This window comes from Artemia sp. Qi Xiang Cuo, chromosome 14 (assembly GCF_049724085.1).
Source record: "Artemia sp. Qi Xiang Cuo chromosome 14, ASM4972408v1, whole genome shotgun sequence".
Lineage (NCBI taxonomy): Eukaryota > Metazoa > Arthropoda > Branchiopoda > Anostraca > Artemiidae > Artemia > Artemia sp. Qi Xiang Cuo.
The window spans coordinates 17,289,237-17,311,257 of record NC_142807.1 but is presented as its reverse complement, the minus strand read 5'-3'; the positions used below and the strand labels follow the sequence as shown (position 1 = coordinate 17,311,257).

Here is a 22,021-nt window from a genome sequence, read left to right as displayed (position 1 = left end):
GCTAGTACAAAGGGTAAGGCTGTAGAATTCGACAATATAATTTAGAAAAATGACTTAGAGGCCCTTTCTGGCGAATAAATTGTTGATAAACAATCACGAGAACAGATTCGTTTATCAGCAATTGTGAAGCGACAACCATTTCCGCGAGAACACAAATTCTTATTGCTCTTGGAAACAAACGACAATATTTTCGAAATCAACCCAACATTGTTTTACTATTTTCGGTAGGTTTCCGGTTACCAAAATATGATGAAAATATAATACTTTAGAAACAAAATTATGGGAACTACAGCAGAAAATTATGGAAAGCAGGCCACCCTGAACGCACTACATTAAATACCTAACCCTTAACCACCTCTATATATTAAAAATTAAATTACAATATACCTACATCGTAGTTTTTTCACTCAAAATAAGCAAATCATAATCAATTGCAGAGAGGCAATCCGGTTCTTGTCAGATCTTACAGAGCAAAATTCTTGAGTGTGCTCCGTATAATTAACAAGAAGCTTATTTTATGTTAGACCCATGTTTAATTAGACATTGTTTTACTCTTTTCAATTAAGGCTCATGCTACATCTTTAATTTTCACTTTTTATACATCTTTTCACTGTCCAATCAAATTCTGAAAGTTTTAGTTAAATACAATAAAATTTTCCCAGGATCCTTTTGAGTGGAAAGGGTGGAGGGAATTCAAAAGAAAGTACCATCTCCTGTATTATTTTAGGTAAGAAACCAAGCTAATAACAAATGGCAAAGTAACAGTTTTTTCTCTTCGAAATTCTAAGAACAAAAAAACCGTTCCCCAATGAAATTCATCTTTGATATTTCCCGCTTATACATGACCAAATAGAATGACAAACAACGATCTCAATTATGGATCGACAATTTTGATCAATAAAACCGTTGTTTGGTCGCTAGAATGCGATTATTGATCAAATTTATCTCGCCAGAACAGATTTTTGATCAACAACGTCACCATAAAAAGCCTCAGCTGAGTTTGGCAACCCTGCAAAAAGGTCCTATACTTAAAACAGGCATATCAATTTTTGATATAGCCCTATCCTGTAAATTACAAATTCCTGAATGACAAATCCGTACCTTACTTAAGTCTTGTAGCAAAAATAATCTGAATTTGAGCATCGAGGGTATATACCTTCAGTATTCTTCGTATAACCAAAAGTTACGATTTCTTGAAGAGCAATTTTTAAGCTATAGATGGCAGAAGAAGATTCAATCAACCCTTTTTTCCACAGGGATAGTATTTATCGGACCTAAAGTCTTACATCAGAGCTACTGAAAAGAAGCCTCCTTCCTTACGGAGGGACGCAAACCTTTGTTTCAAAATGCATTTGTAGTATATGGAAATATTTTGCACTTCGGTCAATAAATTTTAAGGCTAAGAATTTGCAACGTTTTCAATAGGTTGGTTTTTAATCAGTGGCGGATCCAGGGGGCGAAGAGGGCGCCCCCCTAATATGGTCTCAAATAGTGTAATTTACTTAATTAACGCAATTTTCCGTCAATTAAACTTGCTCCTAACGCAAGTTTATCGGATCAACCTATTTTGCACCCCCCCCCCAAAGAAAATCCTGGATCCGCCACTATTTTCATGGCACTAGTGCCATGCATAAAGTGTGCTCTACCCAAGAAAAGACGCGTAGCCTATATTGTTCTTTGGTATCTACAGTGTTCTTAGGTTCTTGGTTATGGCCACAAGGAACAGATGTACCTCGCACTTAAACTCGAGACGTACCTCGAGTTAAAAGTGACAAATATTACTCTAGCGAAGTGGTTCTTAAACTTATCTAGTCTAATACCCCTTTTCGAGAAAAAAAATTGCTCAATACGATAAAATTCATCGCCCTCCCCCAACATTTTGGCTAGCAACGATCCTGAAGAAAGGTGTAATTACACACACTGATGCTGGAAGTTATGAAACTTTTTATTGAACTTAGAATAGAAAAGTAATACAAAAAGTTCAAATTTTCGGAATCATCTTATCAAGAAGGATGAACCTGGTGTGTTACTAATTTACTAATAATCGGTTCCATCTTCGCCTCTAGTAATCATATTTCCCCACTATTTATAATCACTATAATGTAAATTCCACCATCCCTCCTGAATAGCTTCAGCGCCCTTGAGTATTTAATATGCTCAAATTTATGATACTTATGAGGGGCTCTTCCCATTTTTGTGAACGTATCGATAAAAAACTTATTCTACCTCTAAAACAACTTTTAAAAAAATGCACAATTAGAAAACACTGACCTAATTAAAATAAACTAGACACGAATACGAAGTCGCATCATTCGGCAAAACCCTGTATTTCATTCAGTTTTTTTATATATTCGATATATTTTCATGATGACATTTTTTTCTCATTTAAGCCTAGGAACAAAAAATTGATCCTGATAAAAACCTAAAATACTACTACTACTACTAACAGCTTACCGCAGCAAAAAAACTCCTGAGGCCAAAACAGCTACGAACGCTCCGCCTCCATCCCTATCTATTCAAAGCCTTCCTCTTTACACCCTCCCAGGAAGTTCCCATTTCCTCTAAATCTTTCTCTATGACATACTCCCACCCCAACCGCAGACGAAAAACCAAGAAATCCTTACTCGTTTCTCTTGTAGATCACAAAAATACTGGGTACGCCCTCTCGCAGTGGGGACGATAGTTTTCATCTTAGAAGTGACTCAAATTAAAAACGAACACTAAAAAAAAAATAAAAAAAAATGAAAATATGTTTTCGTTTTTTTGTCATTTTTGCTTCGTTTTCATTTACATTCGAACTCTGTAAATTTTCAGTGAAGGCTTCTAAGAATATTTGGAACAATAACTGAATTTAATTAAAATTATTTATGCTTGGTTTAATTTGCATTTATTTACATTTAATTATATAACAATCATATTGTATATATCAGTATATTACATATAAGTATATTAATCGAATATTCTATTTAGTTCATAATTAGTTTAATAATTAATAATAAAAAAAAAATCACTCAGATTTTTAGTTGAGCTTGACAATATTTTAATGAAAGCTACGAAAGTATATACAAAAAACAAATTATATAGAAAGTATACACAAAATTTAAATTGTATTTAATAATAAAACTATTGCATTAATTTTGTAATTATATTAACTATATCTGCACAAATAATGGCAAATTTTTAATGACAACTTTGAAATGTATTTTGATTAATACTTCTACTACTACTGCTACTAACAAGTCACCGCAGCACCATGCCACCTGCACAAAGGGCTGACCTTAAGGTAAAAGGGAGTACATGAGGCGGTCGGAGGGTCAAAATATGGAAAATGAACATTAGGCACTATTTTTAATTTTCCCTGGAGGAGGCGGGGAGTCTTTGGAATAATGTCAAAAACGACATATCCCCCCCCCGTGCGCGGGTATGCGTTTGTAAAAGATGGAAACAGTATAGCAGCTTCTTAATGGACACAGTTTGGTTATTAAACCACTTTTACATACATAAGAAAACTTATTATGTACCCCCACCCCTAGCTCGCCGCGTCACTACAGGTAGAGTAAATCTGCAATGGAAATAATAAATACCATCTTAATGTTTATGTAGACTTTCCGTTTTCCGTTCAGGGACAAAAAGGTGTTTCAATTTAAAAAAGTTCGCTCTAGCAGATTAGGCAGATGCGATGAAAAGATCCATAAACAGATTTGTTTTTCTCTCTCTCTCTCTCTCTGATAACTCGAGCAGTCTCTCTAACTCGAGCTAAAGGTGCATTCATAGTGACATACTACTAATAATGAGATTTAGCTAGCACTAGTTTGAGACAATCACGTTTTTATAGAATGATTCAATTTGCTGATGCCAATCAGAAAATTCTACGAAAAATTCTTATTGGCTCAAATTAGCGCTAGCTAAATCTGGGTATTAGTAAAATCACACTGTGAATGGGCCTTTACCCAGACAGAGCTAACGTTCTGTTTTCTTTCTCTACAAATCAGCATTCGAGAAAATTAGGCAGTTTTGATAAAAAGATACCATGCATGTTCAGATTATTTTTTATTTTTCTCGAGACAAGAATTGAGAAAGAAAGGCAAGCGTACTTATTTGAATGGATTTCAATAGTTTTTGTTTTTCAATTATAAAAGTTAACGAACCAAAACGACCAAGATCTTGGCAAGATTACGTAAGTTAAAACAGCTACAGACTAAACTATGCTTAAGGAAGCGTAAGTTACATGGAAACCAAGATGATCTGTTTTATCACGGATTAGCAAAAAATAGCGATGCAAAAAAAAAATGAAAAAATAAATTTAGTCAGTCATTTTTCTAACTGAAAGCAAAGGAAATAAGACAAATGTATGAGATTGGATTTTTGGCGAATTAAAATGGGAAATAGTAATTCAAAACTACACTGATAGTGTATCGTCAGGTGACTTCATTAATAAAGTTCAAAATTTAAAAGAAAAATGGATAATTGATCTACTGAATCTGTAATGTTTTGGGATTAAAAGCTAAAATTCTTCTGTAATCACTCATTAATCAGAACATCAGTACAGATATAACAGTTTTTAAGAAATATCTGAAACCCGGTTTTTTGTCAACACCCCAATTTAACAAGATGCGTTCTTTGGCCTCTTCATTAAAAGGGGCCCAGTCAAGTTTCGTCAAAGAATCCATAATGAGCCAAAATTTCGAAAAAAATACCACCGCGACAATCATACTTGAGAGAATTTGAGTTGGACAGCAAACAACTTGGAACGGCTGAGGGAAAATAAGAAACAGAGAAAGGTATTATCATGTAGGGACTTATTTGAGGGAGGGGGGAATGAGAGGAATGGTTCCTTCCCAACGTCTATGTACCTGCACTGTAGAGGTATCTAATTTATTGAATATTTTCAATTTCAAATTCATTAAATTCAAAGACAAGACATAGCTCTCGTGGGCAAAGCCCAAATATGATTTCTCTTAGTCATAAATAGCAAAATAAAGTTGTCTGATAAAACTTCGTCAGGATAAAATAAACTAAAGAATAAAACATTAGAGATCATTGTAGTATTTCACAAAGCTTGGCACAAAGCTCTTACTGTAGCGCATGGTATTGCAGTGGACTGGGGTCAGTTTCGGAACCGACTCCACCACTTCGTTGGGGGGACAAGATGCTCTAGGGACAAACGATGGGGGAAGGAATCATCGGTAGATGGGATGTTGAAGGAAGGAGAAGCCGAATCTCTGATATAATTTTTCTTAGTGGAGAGGAAGGGATTCAAGCTTAAATTCCTAGAGATAAAAGGAGTACGGTAGAGGGGAACCGCCATAAATGATTTGTAGTGATCTCTTCTGAACCCGTTCTATTTTATCAGTTTCATCCTGGGTAAGGGCAAAGTGCCAAACCGGACAAGCATATTCAACTAAGGGCCGGATGAAAGTGCAAAATATTAGTTTCAGCTTGTCCTTGGGAATTCGAAATTTTTTCAGTGTTTTTAGCATTTGGATTTCGCCGTTAGCGTTTTTTACAATTGTCTTTGTATTCTCTCGCCATGAGAGGTCAGAAGAAATCACCACACCAAGTAAAGTTATTGTATGACTTATTAGCTCGGAAGCGATAGGAAGTTCGAAAGACGGTTGAGTATTCCGAAGAAAAGAAAATGTCGTGACCGAGCATCTGTCTTTTCGGTTATCTGTGGTCTAGATGCAAGTTTGAAAATGTAAATACTAAAACACGCCTTGAACGAATCTAGAAAAATAAACGCACTTCGAATGCTAACATTTAAGATGAAAAGAAAAGTCAGGTAAGATTCAAATAAGAGAACATGGAGCAACAAAAAAAAATTATATTTTGGGAATATTTCATACTTGTGAAAAGGACTAGAATAATGGACCCACTTAATCCCCCCTCCTAGTTAGGGTTTTGTCAGAAATGATGTCAAAACTTAATAATCTAATATATTCAGGTCTATGTTACTTGTGAATCAAGCAAATTTGCGACAATATTACAGTTGCAAGTTGCATCAAAAGGACAAGATATTTTTGTCATTATCTCAGCTTAGAATCTAATCATTCACCAAATTGTATTATTATTTATACAGTTTCTTAGACAATGACCTAAATTTGCTTAAAAGATAGAACAATTTATTGTAATTCTACATGTTTTTTGACGTAGTTTAAACGTATTTTTCAATCTAACAAGTGCAAAGCGAATTTCAAATATAATTTGGAAGATGGATAATACCTCATTTCAGCTATCTTATGAGAGAAAAACGGTCGTCTTACGCTGAAACATAATACCATAGGACTGTCAAAAAATTGACACACCAAACATTTGCAAAGAGAACGTAAACATTACATACCTCTAGTATGAATAAACAATTAAAAAAAAAAAATCAGACGTAGATAAATATAATAAGCCACGTAAAACTCTATTTTTAGAATCTGGAGTTGTTACGAAATCGACCAATTGTTTAAGCAACATCGGAAGCCGAATAGCAACAATAATAATTATTTAATAATAATAAAAGTTAGTACCCCGATAGCAATAAAAATAATAATTAATAATTAGTATACTTTACGTTACCAAAAAAAACTTAACAAAACGAACAAAAATATGTTTAAATGTGTTTTTGCTATTATTATTACGAGTTGAACAAAAAAATTGGGGGGGGGGTCAAACCGAGTAACCCCTCCCCCCTGGATAGGGCTCCTGACTCTTATACTATTATAGACTGTTATACCGTAAATTTGATATGGTCCAATACGTTTAACTATAGCAAAACATTCAAACCTCGTCAAATTGTACCAACTGTGATGTGCTAATCCCGTCACCCTCGGATCGTTCACCAATCAGGAAACCGGCCGGTGTAGAAAAGCACCGTGGCATGTATGGAGCACCGCTAAAGTCATATTTGCTGCAAGAACTTAGGGGCGAAAGGGGTTCATCCTCAGACGGAGCTCTAAGAGGAGGGGCTCTAAAGTATTCAGTCTGAAAAGAAGGGGAAAAAAGAAGATAGACTTACATTAACAGGATCGCATATATAAATGGCCTCAACTTTTCAAAGCATTGGTATTAAAAAATCTCAGGAATGACTGCCTTTCCTAAGAACTACGACTCATTTGCTTTAATACGCAGTTTTTATATGTTAGAAAATATAAAGAAACCACTGATCTTATTAGGAAGTACATAAGTCAGGCATCTCTTGAAAATGTTCTTATACTTTCTACTAATACCAAGATTTAGCTAACGCTAATTTGAGCCAATCAGATCTTTGATAGAATTTTCTGATTGGCTGAAAAATCCTATAGAAAGTTTAGTTTGGCTTAAATTAGCTCTAGCTAATTCCGGAATTAGTAAAATCTCATTCTGAATGGGCAAAACAAAATCAGACATATCAGTTGCCATGGGGAATGACCTCGTAAAAAAATGTTAGTTATCCAGTCCACTGTTAAGCTTTTCAATTCGGAGGTAGGGGTGGGGAACCTGAGTAAGATACCCATACTTTTATATAAAAGTATTTCTGATGTAAAAAACCATAATTTCAAGAATATTTTCAACATTCCAGGGAGAGGTGTCCAAGTTGCTCAAAAACGGTCCTATTTTCTTGCCTAGCCATTCTACTAAGATCTTACCTTTAATAATTTATTTATTACCCAATATAAAAAAGAAGCAGAGTACATAAAGGACCAAAAAAAAAAAAAAAAAAAAAAAAAAAAAAAAAAAACTCGCACACTTAACAATTATTTACATAAAACGACGTAAATTATGGTGCGCGGCAAGACCTGCAGATAACGACAGATTTCCCGCAAGCACAGTCACTTTTTCCCGTAAACCAGGGAGGCCGAATCGCGATATTAGATGCCGGTTCCGTAACCAAGGAGGGAGGCACAAAAGGTACCGAGAAAATTTAAAATAATAAGTCCGGATAGATTTCAGATCTTTAGGCTTCAGCATTGGAAGAAAACCTGATAAAAAAGAATAGAAGGATCGCAAAATGAAGAATATAATTTCCCAAGCACTTTTCTATTGTACCTCCCTCTATTTGCAACAATTTTTGAATATCCTATCTGATTTTTTTTTTTTGCATTAGAAACTGTCAGAGCCCGAAGTGTTTTGAGATTATTAGTAATGTGAAGACCAAGCCACCGAAAATAAGAGACACAGAGGGACTAGAGAAAAAAACAAAGTTATGTAGGAGAGTCATACTCGAATTAAATGAAGCATATTCACACTTATCAACGTCTAACATAAGCCCAATCTGCCTGCACTAATCTGAGATCCATCTGACAGAATGTGAGAGCCTAGCCCTAGAACGACTGACAAGGAGAATATCGTCCGCCTAAGCCAGATACGAGACATCAATTCCATCACAAATGAAAGTCGAAAGCAAGGATGTAAGGATAGAAGCAATATAGGAAATGAAAATAGTTGGAGAAAGCACGTCACCTTGACAGACCCCCCACCGAAGATAGATCTTTGAATCATATACTACCCCGTCACATTTTACCCGAACAAAAGAGTCCGAATACCAGTACTGTAACAAAACAACAATAGAAAGGTTAATATTGTTGGAAAAAAGGGAATAGAGTGCATGTGAGTGGACTATACTATCGAAAGCTTTCGAAAGATCAAGAGCACAGATATGAAGAGGAAATTTATTGTTAATAGATTGCAACAGGAGGGAAGCTAGAACACGATGGGCACGCTGACATCCCAGCCGTTTTTGAAAGCCAAATTAGTTTTCACCAAACACTTTCTGAAATGAAAGGAAGAAGAATATATTCAAAAATTTTGCTAAGATTGCACGAAATATTAATTGGTCGATAAGAACTACACTATGACGAAGTTTTTCCACGCTTCAAAACCGAGGTGACTGTGCCACAGAGAAAACTGTCGGGAACCATAGAAGTAGAGAAACACATCTGAAACAGTAGCTGAAGGTGATCTATCAAAGTTGGGCAAACTAGTATTACCGTAGAAAATGGTAATACATTACTCTGAGAAAAAAGATTAGGCAAACACGACTCAAGAAGATTGCTAAAAAGCTTTTCAACTTCCCGGTTCACCTTCGCGAAAATATCATTATAATACGACACCCAAGTATGAACTGCTATATGACATTCAGAAAACTCCCTACTAAGCTTATCCGAATTCAGAACATGAGACCATTCCTTTTTCAACACAGGAGAATCAAAACCGGAAAACCTAGACTGCCGTAAATTTTTTATATAAGCACGCTTGGTACTTTGCTTCAGATCAAAGACTAGTCCTCAATTTGGCCGACCGCATGACACCCATATTTGTAGCCAAAACTTAGCTTTATTCTTTACAACTTTTAATTCTGGGTCCAAAACCCATTCTGGTTTTCTAGTTTTAACTTTAATCTTTTCTAGAAGAACAGCAGGTGCCTCTGCTTGTTTTAAGTACCAAATTATTTTATCATAATAATCATTTAGAGACTGCTTATCATTTGAGAAACGGTCAGTAACTTGAAGCAAATGGTAAGGAACTATTTAAAGAACCCAATAACACGGACACCGTAGAAATATAAAGTGCAAAATTAGCTCTACTCCAGTTATTCCTGTAAAACCACTTAGAACTTTGTGTAAATGGTCTATTAGAACGGAAAGTAACAAGTGAAGCAGAAAACGAAATTGAGAAGTGTTCAGTACCACGATCCTCTTAAAGAGCAAGAAAAATTGATACATTAATATTTGGTGAGGTAGCTAAATGGTCGATATTAGGCTAACTTTTGGATTGGAGAATTTGCGAATAATCAACGCTTTTCTTGTCTATTTTGTAAGCAGAAAAAGCATCAAGGACGATATCAGATCGAACTGACTGACTTGTAATATCTGTGTTGAAGTCACCAACCACTATGAAATCATAACCAGTCGAAAAAACAGACGCAAGAATAGCCTTAAGATTTGCCAATGCTTTTATATACGCGTTTAAAGCGGAAATAGTTTTTTTGTTACACGGGAGATACACATTTATCAGCACAGTATCACCAAACCAAACCGCAAGAATGAATTTGTCACTGTGAAAACACAATGGAGAGAGCAAACTCGGGTTATTCTTAGCAATACGCGCAAGGCCTCCAGAAAGTCTACCAAAAGTAACCTCAGCATTAGTTGTAAAAACGGAATGATTACGACTTCTTTTTAACACGTTAATACTAGTAGAAGTCAGGAGGTATTCTTGAAGGTATACTATGTCAAACCGATCACACAATTCATCAATCATATGCTCCTTTAAACGAATACCATTTATATTAAGCGAAACAATCGAAACATGCACAATCATTTCTTCTTGGCAATGATATTTCTCAGCACTTGGCATCTAAGACTAAAGGAGGCATGATTTTCACCACAATTGGCACAACTTGCATCAAGCTGGCAGGGAGAATCCTTGGTGGAAATATGAGGGCCCGCACAACGTGCACACTTCGCAACCAAATTTGTACAATCAGTTACTCTATGGTCCGGCGAACGGCATTTGAGACAGCACCGAGGTGCCGACAGATATTCTTTCACAGATAAGTATTCATATCCAAGTTTAACACCATTTTTAATAGACTTGACTTTTGACACGGATTCACAAAACTCAAGCTTAACAGTGCAAGTGTCACCAAGACACATTGCTTCCTCCACACCTGAATATCCGTCAAAGAATAAGAGGTCTAAGCTTTTCAATATTCCTCTTACTATCCCGAAAAACCACTTAGTGATCACCTTGGATGGAGATTCTGCTAAAATCACTGAAATTGAGTCTTTGAATTCTTCAGCAGCAGATTTTTCAACATTAATTACCCATTTGTCACCACGCAAACTCAGCTTGGTAACTGCATCATGACAGCTTACTTTATCGAGCACTTCTTTGCGTTTTATTGGATCATTTAGTGTTTGCGGCACTTTAGAGACAACAACAGTGGTGTGAGAGTCAGTTGACGGCGTCGCGCGGGCAGGCAGTGATGGAAGGTGATTATCATACGAATCGAACTTACTTGAAACAGTCTTTAGGAAGCGTTCCATTCTATTCAATTTTGCGTTCAAACTCGAATAAACCAAAGCAGGGATGACAGGTACATCATTTGAAGAACGAATTACAAACATCGGTAGGTCTATGTCTTCCATCGTCACATTCCACGAATATGCTTAACATATCCTTCAGATGGCTTTCCAAAGCCTTCGGCCCCTGTCTTCTCGGAAGCTCAGTCCCAGGTACGGCCGCATCGTAGAGGAGTTTTTTTTTTTTTTTTAGCTTCGATTACACTCGGCAAAAAACTCCTTTCCAAACTTCAGTATTTCGTTTTCATTCACTCCATTATCACGGTTAAATTGCAAAAAATTTAAAACCGGCGAAAAAATAAGTCCATTATTCATTATTCACTGCACATATCATAAGAACCAGATACCAATCAGAGCCAGATACCCATAAGTGAAGGAAGCGTAGTTTCTTGCTACCAGATCCCCGCAGTTTAAGGGAGTAACATTCCCGGCAGGTACAACGGCCCTTGCGACAAAAAATTCCCCTCTTCTGCTCGCTTATTAGCAAAATTGAATTATAATCAGATTATCAAATTAAAAAGATAGTAAAATAATAGAGGACCTTATATGAGTGAGTAAATATATCCAATGGTAAAATAGTCCGTAAATATCAATTTATTATTTCACTTATTGCGAAACTGACGGTCACTGCAATCCACTGTAATTTATTCCAAATTCAATCCGGCTTAAATATCAATAGATGTTCACAGGTCAAATGTTAAATGATAAAATGGTCAAATGCTTTGGTTCCCACTGGTGCGATTTGTTTTTAACGCAAAACGGCTCATGGATAGCGGATGCGGGGAAATCGCAAAAATGTTCACACAGAAACGGTTCACTACAGCCGTTGAAGCGCAAAGATACTGTGATATAATTAAAACGCATATGCATAGGAATAGGATAAATCAAATCCTCGAAGCCAAGAAAAATATTCAAAGTGTTGACCTGTAATAGCCTACGCTAACTAGGCCTAATGAAAAATACAAGTCTTATCTCCTTGGCTCATTTCCTTGTAAAAGTCCTCAGGACTCACCTATTAAAATTTTGTACTGAAAGGACAGAATCCTCACGTTGTTTGTCAAATATTAACAGAAAACTTTTGATAAAAATGTTTAGTTTCTCAGTTACTAGCAATTTATGATTCTACAATGCTTTCAATTTAAAATAACGGATGCGATTTTCAACGGCTCATTAGAAATATTTAAACTTAGCCATTGAACCGTTGTGACGCAGAAGCTTGCAACAAAAAAAGGGAAAATTCAACGGATCACGCAAAAACGGCCGTTATTGCGTGAAATCGCATCAGTGGGAACACAGGGTCACACAATTTGACACAAAATAAAATTTGAGAGAATCTGAGGCACCTGATCTTAATTATCAGGCTTTTTTCCAGAAAATGAAAGCTTAATTCTGCTCTCATCAGTGATGTAAGTACTATGATGAGAATACTATCAAAGTGTAAAAATATGAAGAAAATCTAGAATGAATCTCGAAAATCACTCGGGTACACAGCAAATATAACTATTAATCAAACAGTTCTTGGTAAACAGTAATTAAGGAGCGACTCGGCTCAATACTAACCGACACTCTAAAAAACTGAATTTTAATAACAATAGATACAACAAAAGAATCGGCTATTTATGCTGATTCCAGATATATATATATATATATATATATATATATATATATATATATATATATATATATATATATATATATATATATATATATATATATATATATATATATATATATATATATATATATATATATATATATATATATATATATATATATATATATATATATATATATATATATATATAATTCATTAAGTTTAATGTTAACCCTCAAAAGCTACGAGCCTGATAATTTTTTTTTTCAATTTTCAAAAAAAGGGGGGGGGGGTATCCCGAAAAGATCAAGCAATGTTAATGAAAATCACACCATCATATTCAGCATATCAGAGAGCCCTACTTTAGAGGTTTCAAGCTCCTATATGCAAAAATGGGGATTTCACATTTTTGCCAGAAGAAAGATATGAATGCTTGTTTTTTTTCTCTTTTTTTCAGGAGTGATCGTATCGAACAAATAATTTTAGAAGATAGGGAGAGGGCTCATTTGATTGGAAATCAAAGTTCTAATTCAAAGTTCTGCGGATTCTTTCATGGGGAGAAATAATTTCCAGTGAGATTTTCCAGGGGAACTTTTACTCGGGGGGGGGGGGGGGATTTCCTGGCATGATTTGAAAAACGGTCAGAAATTCAAATAACAATTTTTTTCAACTGAAAGTAAGGAGCTACGTTAAAAATTAAAACGAACAAAAATTATTCTGTATCTAAGAGGGGCTACCCCTTCCTCAACCCTCTCCCTTTACGCTAAAGTTTAACTTTTAGTCACGATTCTTTAAGAAAGACTGCTCAAACATAAGGACCATTGAATTTTAATGAGATGCAACTTTAGACAACTTTAAGACTTTAGCGTAAAGGGCGAGGGTCGAGGGAGAGGCAGGCCCTCTCATATACGAAATAATTTATGTTCGTTTTAAGTTTTAATGTCGTTCCTTACTTTCACTTGAAAAAAAAAATATTCTCTTATTTAATCAATCAATAGAGTAACTCCTAAGAAAGGTCGTATAGACACTGGTCGATAACGTCATGGAACTGAGGGTGACGTTATTTCTGAATTGCTAATTTTTCGTGCAACGTCATCCTAGTATTACACACAAGGATCGGCTACAAAGCTTGACAACAAAATAGATTCATGAATTGCTAGGTTTTTATTAACTAAAATGGTAAAAAAATAACGTTTTATGACCATTGTATAGCATTTTTGGTACTCGTATGAAATACCCCCACCCCTCAAGTTGTTCATTCATTTACGCATTGCAGAACCGGTTTTTGTTAGTTTCTTTCAGCTTAGCGTGAGACAAGACAAAGAGAAGTGACAAAATCACCGTCAAAGACATATACATAAATTGGTCCTCCGATTTTGACGAGATTCCAAGAATTTTGCAAAAATACTTTTTCTTTCACACGTCGGATTACAAAAGACAATTCGGACTGAGAATTGTTATATTTCAGGGACTGGGACTCCAGATCGCCCCAAAGAGTCCCAGTAGAACTGAGACTCCAGATCACCAAACAGAAAGTGATTCGGATTATGTCAATTAAACTCAACGGGGATTCTTCCAACAAAAAGCTAATAGATTAGGAAGTTCCCGGAAAATTGCCATGGAGCAGGTCCAAACAAATTAAACTAATGGCAAATGACCAAAATAAATTAAACAGAGGCCAAACATTACTGCGTGCACCTTGAAAGCTAGCTTACTTTGCAACTGCACTCATTAACTTATATTTCTGTTCAAATTTTAACAACTAATTCACATGGCCATGGAGAGATGGAAAAGTGGAAGGAGGTGCTTCTAAAAAGCACCAAACTATTACAAACAACAGTTTTATTGAAACTATTTTTCTTTAGTTAATTGAAAGGAAATATTTAAATGCTAATCTCAAGGCCGTAGCCAGAATTTTTTTCTCGGGGGGGGGGGGGGGGGTAGATAAAATAAAAAAACATCAAAATTTGTTTATATGCATTGAGTCGGACAAAAATTTTCGGGGAGGGGGGTCAAACGGCCTTGGCTAATCTATTGTCGTAACATTAAAAAATTAGACGCCGATGGGTAGATTAAGTATGTACCTGAGATTCACAATAGACACTTAAACTTTAAAACCACTAAATTAGTTGAAGCGCGCAGAGTCGTGACAGGCGGACGTCCAATGATGACTGCGTAAAACTCATGCAAAATTGTTTGAATTTTTAGATTCTAAAAAAATCAAAAATATTGGAAATACGAATAAATAATTGCATTATCACAGGTTTTCACTAGTTTATATTTTGAGTATATTCATTGTCTTTTTCCCATTTTATTCCAATTTTTGTGGGATTTGACAAATATATAGGGGCCTAATATTAGTAATATAAATAAAATATTTTTAATAAATTAAAATATTTAAATTTTATAATTAAATTATTTTTATCATCAAAATAAATTTTATGACTAAAATATAATTAAAATAATCAACATACTTATAATTAAAAGTATTGTAATTAAAATAAATTAAAATATAATTAAAATTTTTTTTATCGCATGTAAAAAGTAGCTGATTTTATCATTGCCATTGTTTCTCACAATTGTGGTGCTTATGTAGAGACTACAAAATTTCTCTGTACAAACCCTCTTTACAAAATCTGTATAAAACCCTCTGTACAAAATTTACTATTGCTAACTTGAATCAGCATAGTTTGTCCCCGTCGCTGGGCAGCATGTACAAGGTCAAAATAGACTTCTGAGAAATTTTTTTGGCATACTTCACATTCATATGGTTTCTCACCATTGTGAGTTCTTGTATAAAAGGCAATCTTCTCAGAAAACCTCTTATACATAATTCATATTCATTTAGTTTTCCCAATTATCCGTTATAAAATGCCGAGTCAAATGCGTGTTGCCACAAAATTTATTTTTCTATGCTTTACATTACTATATTTTTTCCCTATCGTTGGTTTTCATATGCAGTGGGTTCTATGTGCCTTGCGACAAAATTTACTTTTGTATACTTCATATTCACATGATTCTTCACCATAGAGGGCTATCGCATGCAGAGTCGAGTTTGTTTTGCGAAACTATCTGTTTCTGTATACTTCACATTAGTAGTAACCGTATACACAGTATCACGAACACATTCACGAATACATTCACAGTAAGCGCCCAATTACTTGAAAGGGGACAAGGAAACTTACGCCTGAAGGCATAGATATGTGTGTAAGTTTCGAATGAATTGGACGGTTACCAGGGTCATATGCAAAGAGGTATCGTTTCTATAGATGGTATAGTAATTAGAAATATCATGTGGAATTTGCTTGAGGGTATATACTGTGCGTACGTGACCGTACCAAACAGGTTGGTTATAATCTGTTCTGCTTCAAGTTTTTTCTGGCACAATTAACTGAATTTCTATTTCATGATAAACAAGTTTTTTTTTAGGTTACATCCGTGTTGGAAAAACCGGTGTATCTTTTTAGTTTTCTTTACATTACATATTAGTAAGAGAATTGAATTCAAAGAGAATAGTTTTTATTTGCAAGGATATTAGTAGAGGAAAAAAATGAGGGGTGCATTTACATTATTGGAGATTAATGATGGAGCTAACAACAGTGACGTAATTACTTCTTTAGTTTACGATATTTGCGAATTTTTTTTTTGAGAGAAGATATTTGCGAAAAGATAATTTAGTAGACGCTTACAAGGGACATTGCTAGAAAGTATTCAATAGCATAATTGAAAAGTAACGATAGACTGAAATTGTGAATTGACCTAGATTTACCTCGCCGATGTGTTATGTATAATACGTAAGTAATTTTTTAAATATATTTAAATTTAATTAATATTAGGATGAAATGTTATTTTAGGGGGGTGGGTTGACGCGCGGGGTTCTGGGCCCGCGTGGTCCGTTTACGCCCCTCAAGGTGACCGGCGTGATTTCTTGTATCCCCGGTGTCCGGTACAAGGGGGGTTCAGGGGCCCGGGGCGTCTCCCTTTTTTTTTTTCGTAAATCGGTCCCCCTGTTTTAAGAAACGCTTCACTATAAATAAGGCTATTGTGTCTTTCTGAACTTTCTGTTCGAGGCAGGGATAAGTATTTAGTTTAAATAGTTATAGGAGGAATCGAGTGTTGTGGTTGGTGTGGAAAAATGGTACTTGTTAAATATTCGGGTAAACATTCGACTATAAATAAGGCTATTGTGTCTTTCTGAACTTTCTCTTGGATGCGGAGGTAAGTATTTAGTTTAAATATTTATAGGAGGAATTGAGTTTTGTGGATGGTGTTGAACAATGGTAAGTGTTGAATATTTGGGTAAACATACGGTTAAGAAACGCTTCACTATAAATAAGGCTATTGTGTCTTTCTGAACTTTCTGTGCGAGGCAGGGATAACTATTTAGTTTAAATAATTCTAGGAGGAATTGAGTTTTGTGGTTGGGGTGGAAAAATGGTACTTGTTAAATATTCGGGGAAACATTCGACTATAAATATGGCTATTTCGTCTTTCTTATCTTTCTGTTGGAGGCGGGGGTTAGTATTTAGTTTAAATAGTTCTAGGAGGAATTGAGTTTTGTGGATGGTGTTGAAAAATGATACGAGTTGAATCTTTGGGTAAACATACGGTTAAGAAAAGCTTCACTAAAAATAAGTCTTTTGTGTCTTTCTGAACTATCAGTGTGATGCAGGGATAACTATTTAGTTTAAATAATTCTAGGAGGACTTGAGTTTTGTGGCTGGTGTTGGAAAATGATACTTGTTAAATATTCGGGTAAACATTCGACTATAAATATGGCTATTGAGTCTTACTGATCTGTCTTTTGGAGGCGGGGGTAATTATGTAGTTTAAATAGTTCTATGAGGACTTGAGTGTTGTGGATGGTGTTGAAAACTGATACGTGTTGAATATTTGGGTAAAAATAAGTCTAAGAAACTCTTCACTATAAATAAGGCTTTTGTGTCTTTCTGAACTTTCTGTGCTAGGGAGGGATAACTATTTAGTTTAAATAATTCTAGGAGGAATTGAGTTGTGTGGTTGGTGTGGAAAAATGGTACTTGTTAAATATTCGAGTAAACATTCGACTATAAATAAGGCTATTGCGTCTTTCTGATCTTTCTGTTGGAGTCGGGGGTAAGTATTTAGTTTAAATATTTCTAGGAGGAATTGAGTTTTGTTGATGGTGTTGAAAAATGTTAATTTTTTAATCTTATGGTATACATACGTATAAGACACGCTTCACTATAAATCAGGCTATTGTGTCTTTATGAACTTTCTGTGCGAGGCAGGGATAACTATTTAGTTTAATTAATTCTCGGATGAATTGTGTTTTGTTGCTGGTGTTGAAAAATGGTACTTGATAAATATTCGGGTAAACATTCGACTATAAATAGGGCTATTGCGTCTTTCTGAACTTTCTGATTGTGTCTTTCTGAACTTTCTGTGCGAGGCGGGGATAACTATTTAGTTTAAATAATTCTAGGAGGAATTGAGTTTTGTGGATGGTGTGGAAAAATGGTTCTTGTGAAATATTCGGGTAACCATTCGACTATAAATAAGGCTATTGCGTCTTTCTGAACTTTCTGTTGGAGGCGGGGGTAAGTATTTAGTTTGATTAGTTCTAGGAGGAATTGAGTTTTGTGGATTGTTTTGATATATTGTAAGTTTTTATTTTTTTGGTAATCATACGGATAATAAACGCTTCACTATAAATAAGGCTATTGTGTATTTCTGAAGTTTCTGTGCGAGGCAGGGATAACTATTTAGTTTAAATAATTCTAGGAGGACTTGAGTTTTGTGGCTGGTGTGGAAAAATGGTACTTGTTAAATATTCGGGTAAACATTCGACTATAAATAAGGCTAGTGCGTCTTTCTGAACTTTCTGGTGGAGGCGGGGGTAAGTATTTAGTTTAAATAGTTCTAGAAGAAATTGAGTTTTGTGGATGGTGTTGAAAAATGGTAAGTGTTGAATATTTGGGTAAACATACGTATAAGAAACTCTTCACTATAAATAAGGCTATTGTGTCTTTCTGAACTTTCTGTGCGAGGCAGTGATAACTATTTAGTTTAAATAATTCTAGTAGGAATTGAGTTTTGTGGTAGGTGTGGAAACATGGTACTTGTTAAATATTAGGGTAAACTTTCGACTATAAATATGTCTATGGCGTCTTTATGAACTTTCTCTTGGAGGCGGGGGTAAGTATTTAGTTTAAATAGTTCTAGGATGACTTGAGTTTTGTGTTTGGTGTTGAATAATTGAACGTGTTTAGAAACGATTCACTATAAATAAGTCTATTGTATCTTTCTGAACTTTCTATGCGAGGTAAGGATAACTATTTAGTTTAAATAATTCTAGGAGGAATTGAGTTTTGTGGCTGGTGTGGACAAATGATAGTTGTTAAATATTCGGGTAAACATTCGACTATAAATATGGCTATTGCGTTCTTTCGTTGAAATGCAAGAGTTGGAATATTTCAGTAGTGTTTGGTTGTGGTTTAAATTGTCACAGTTACATTTTCTTGATTTTTAAAAGTTAATTTTGAATTTCTTTCTATAAAATGCAAGAGATGGAGTATTTCAGTAGTGTTTTGATTTGGTTTACATGGTAACTGTTTCAGTTTAGTGTTTTTTCAAATTTCATTTTGATTTTCTTTCCTTGAAATGCACGAGTTGGACTATTTAAGTAGTGTTTGGTTTTGGTTTACCTTGTCGCAGTTCCATTTTCATGATTTTTCAAAGTTCATTTTGAATTTCTTTCGTTGAAATGCAATAGTTTTAATAGTTCAGATGTGATTGGTTATTTTTGAACATGTCACAGGTACATTTTCGTTATAAGTCAAATTTGTTTTTGAATTGCATTCATTGAAATTCAAGAGTTTGTATATTTCATTTTTGTTTGATTATTGTTTACCTAGACAAAGTTGAAGTATCTTGATGATTCAAATCTCAATTTGAATTTATTTCGGTGAAAAGCAAGAGTTGGAATATTTCAGTAGTGTTTGGTTGTGGTTTACCTTGTCAAAGTTATAGTTTCTTGATTTTTCAAAGTTAATTTTGAATTTATTTCGTTGAAATGCAAGAGTTGGAATATTTCAGTAGTGTTTGGTTGTGGTTTACCTTGTCACAGTTACATTTTCTTGATTTTTTAAAAGTTCATTTTTAATTTATTTCGTTTATAAGCAAGAGATGGAATATTTAAGTAGTGTTTTGTTGTGGTTTACCTTGTCACATTTACACTTTCTTGATTTTTCAAAGTTCATTTTGAATTTCTTTTGTTGAAATGCAAGAGTTGGAATATTTCAATAGTGTTTGGTTGTGGTTTACCTTGTCACAATTACATTTTCTTGATTTTTCAAAGTTCATTTTGAATTTCTTTATTTGAAATGCAAGAGTTGGAATATTTCAGTATTGTTTGTTTGTGATTTACATTGTCACAATTATATTTTATTGATTTTTCAAAGTTCATTTTGAATTTCTTTCTTTGAAATTCAAGATTTTGAATATTTGATTTGTTTTTGTTTGTTTTTTAACTTGTCACAGTCACAGTTACATTATCTTGATGTTTAAAAGTTCTTTTTGAATTTCTTTCGTTGAAATGAAAGATTTGGAATATTTCAGTAGTGTTTGGTTATGATTTACCTTGTCACAGTTACATTTTCTTGATGTTACATTTTCTTGATTTTTTCAAAGTTCATTTTGAATTTCTTTCGCTGAAATGCAAGAGTTGGAATAGTTCAGTTGTGTTTGGTTGTGGTTTACCTTGTCACAGTTACATTTTCTTGATTTTTCAAAGTTCATTTTGAATTTCTTTCGTTGAAATGCAAGAGTTGGAATATTTAAGTAGTGTTTGGCTATGTTTTACCTTGTCACAGTTACATTTTCTTGATTTTTCAAAGTTCATTTTGAATTTATTTCGTTGAAATTCAAGAGTTGGAATATTTAATTAATGTTTTGTTGTGATTTACCTTGTAACACTTACTTTTTCTTGATTTTTCAAAGTTCATTTTTAATTTCTTTCGTTGAAATGCAAGAGTTGGAATATTTCATTAGTTTTTGGTTGTGTTTTACCTTGTCAAAGTTACATTTTCTTGATTTATCAAATTTAATTTTTAATTTCTTTGTTTGAAATACAAGAGTTGGAATATTTAAGTAGTGTTTGGTTGTGGTTTACCTTGTCACAGTTACATTTTCTTTATGTTACATTTTCTTGATTTTTAAAAGTTCATTTTGAATTTCTTTCGTTGCAATGGAAGAGTTGGAATATTTCAGTAGTGTTTGGGTATTGTTTACCTTGTCACAGTTATATTTTCTTTATTTTTTCAAAGTAAATTTTGAATTTATTTCGCTGAAATGAACGAGTTGGAATAGTTCAGTAGTGTTTGGTTGTGGTTTACAATGTCACAGTTACATTTTCTTTATTTTTCAAATTTCATTTTGAATTTCTATAGTTGAAATGCAAGAGTTTGAATATTTCAGTAGCGGTTGGTTGTGGTTTACCTTGTCAAAGTAACATTTTCTTTATTTTTCCAATTTCATTTTGAATTTCTTTCGCTGAAATGCAAGAGTTGGAATATTTCACTAGTTTTTGGTTGTTGTTTACCTTGTCACAGTTACATTTTCTTGATTTTTCAAAGTTCATTTTGAATTTCATTAGTTTTTGGTTGTGGTTTACCTTGTAACAGTTACATTTTCTCGATCTTTCAAAGTTCATTTTGAAATTCTTTCGCTGAAATGCAAGAGTTGGAATATTTCAGTAGTGATTGGTTGTGGTTTAACTTGTCACAGTTACATTTTCTTGATTTGTCAAAGTTAATTTTGAATTTCTTTCGTTGAAATGCAAGAGTTGGACTACTTCAGTGTCACAGTTACATTTTATTGATTTTTCAATTTTCTTTTTGAATTTCTTTAGTTGAAATTAAAGAGTTGGAATATTTCAGTATTGTTTGGTCGTTTATTACCTTGTCAAATTTACATTTTCTAGATTCTTCAAAGTTCTTTTTTAATTTAATTCCTTGAAATGCAAGAGTTTGACTATTTCAGCTGTGTTTTGGTTGTGGTTTACCACGACACAGTTTCATTTTCATGATTTTTCAAGGTTGATTTTGAATTGTTCTCTTTGAAAAGCAATATATGGACTGATTTACCGGCGTTTGGTTTTTGTATAACTGGCCACAGGGTCATTTTCTTGTTTGTTCAATGTTCATTTCGATTGGTATTCGTTGTTAATCTTTAGTTTGTAAATTTCTGTTGTGTATGATTTTGGTTCTCCTTGTCACTGTTTCATTTTCTTTATTTTTCAAATCCCATTCTGATGTGCTTACATTTACCAGCACTAGTTGGACTAATTCAGAAACTATTGGTTGTATAGTAACTTATCAGACTTACATTTTCTTGA

General features: G+C 34.2%; 1 protein-coding gene across 4 annotated transcripts in view; it reads right to left on the bottom strand.

The window, feature by feature from the left end:
• Nucleotides 1–22,021, bottom strand: part of LOC148944216 (uncharacterized) — a 190,716-nt gene that overhangs the window by 36,315 nt on the left and 132,380 nt on the right. For all 4 annotated transcript variants that reach the window (XM_089100613.1, XM_089100612.1, XM_089100614.1 and 1 more), the window contains one exon: nt 6,772–6,969. In XM_089100613.1, the coding sequence (XP_088956739.1) occupies nt 6,772–6,969 (198 nt within the window). The remainder of the gene's footprint in view (nt 1–6,771; nt 6,970–22,021) is intronic.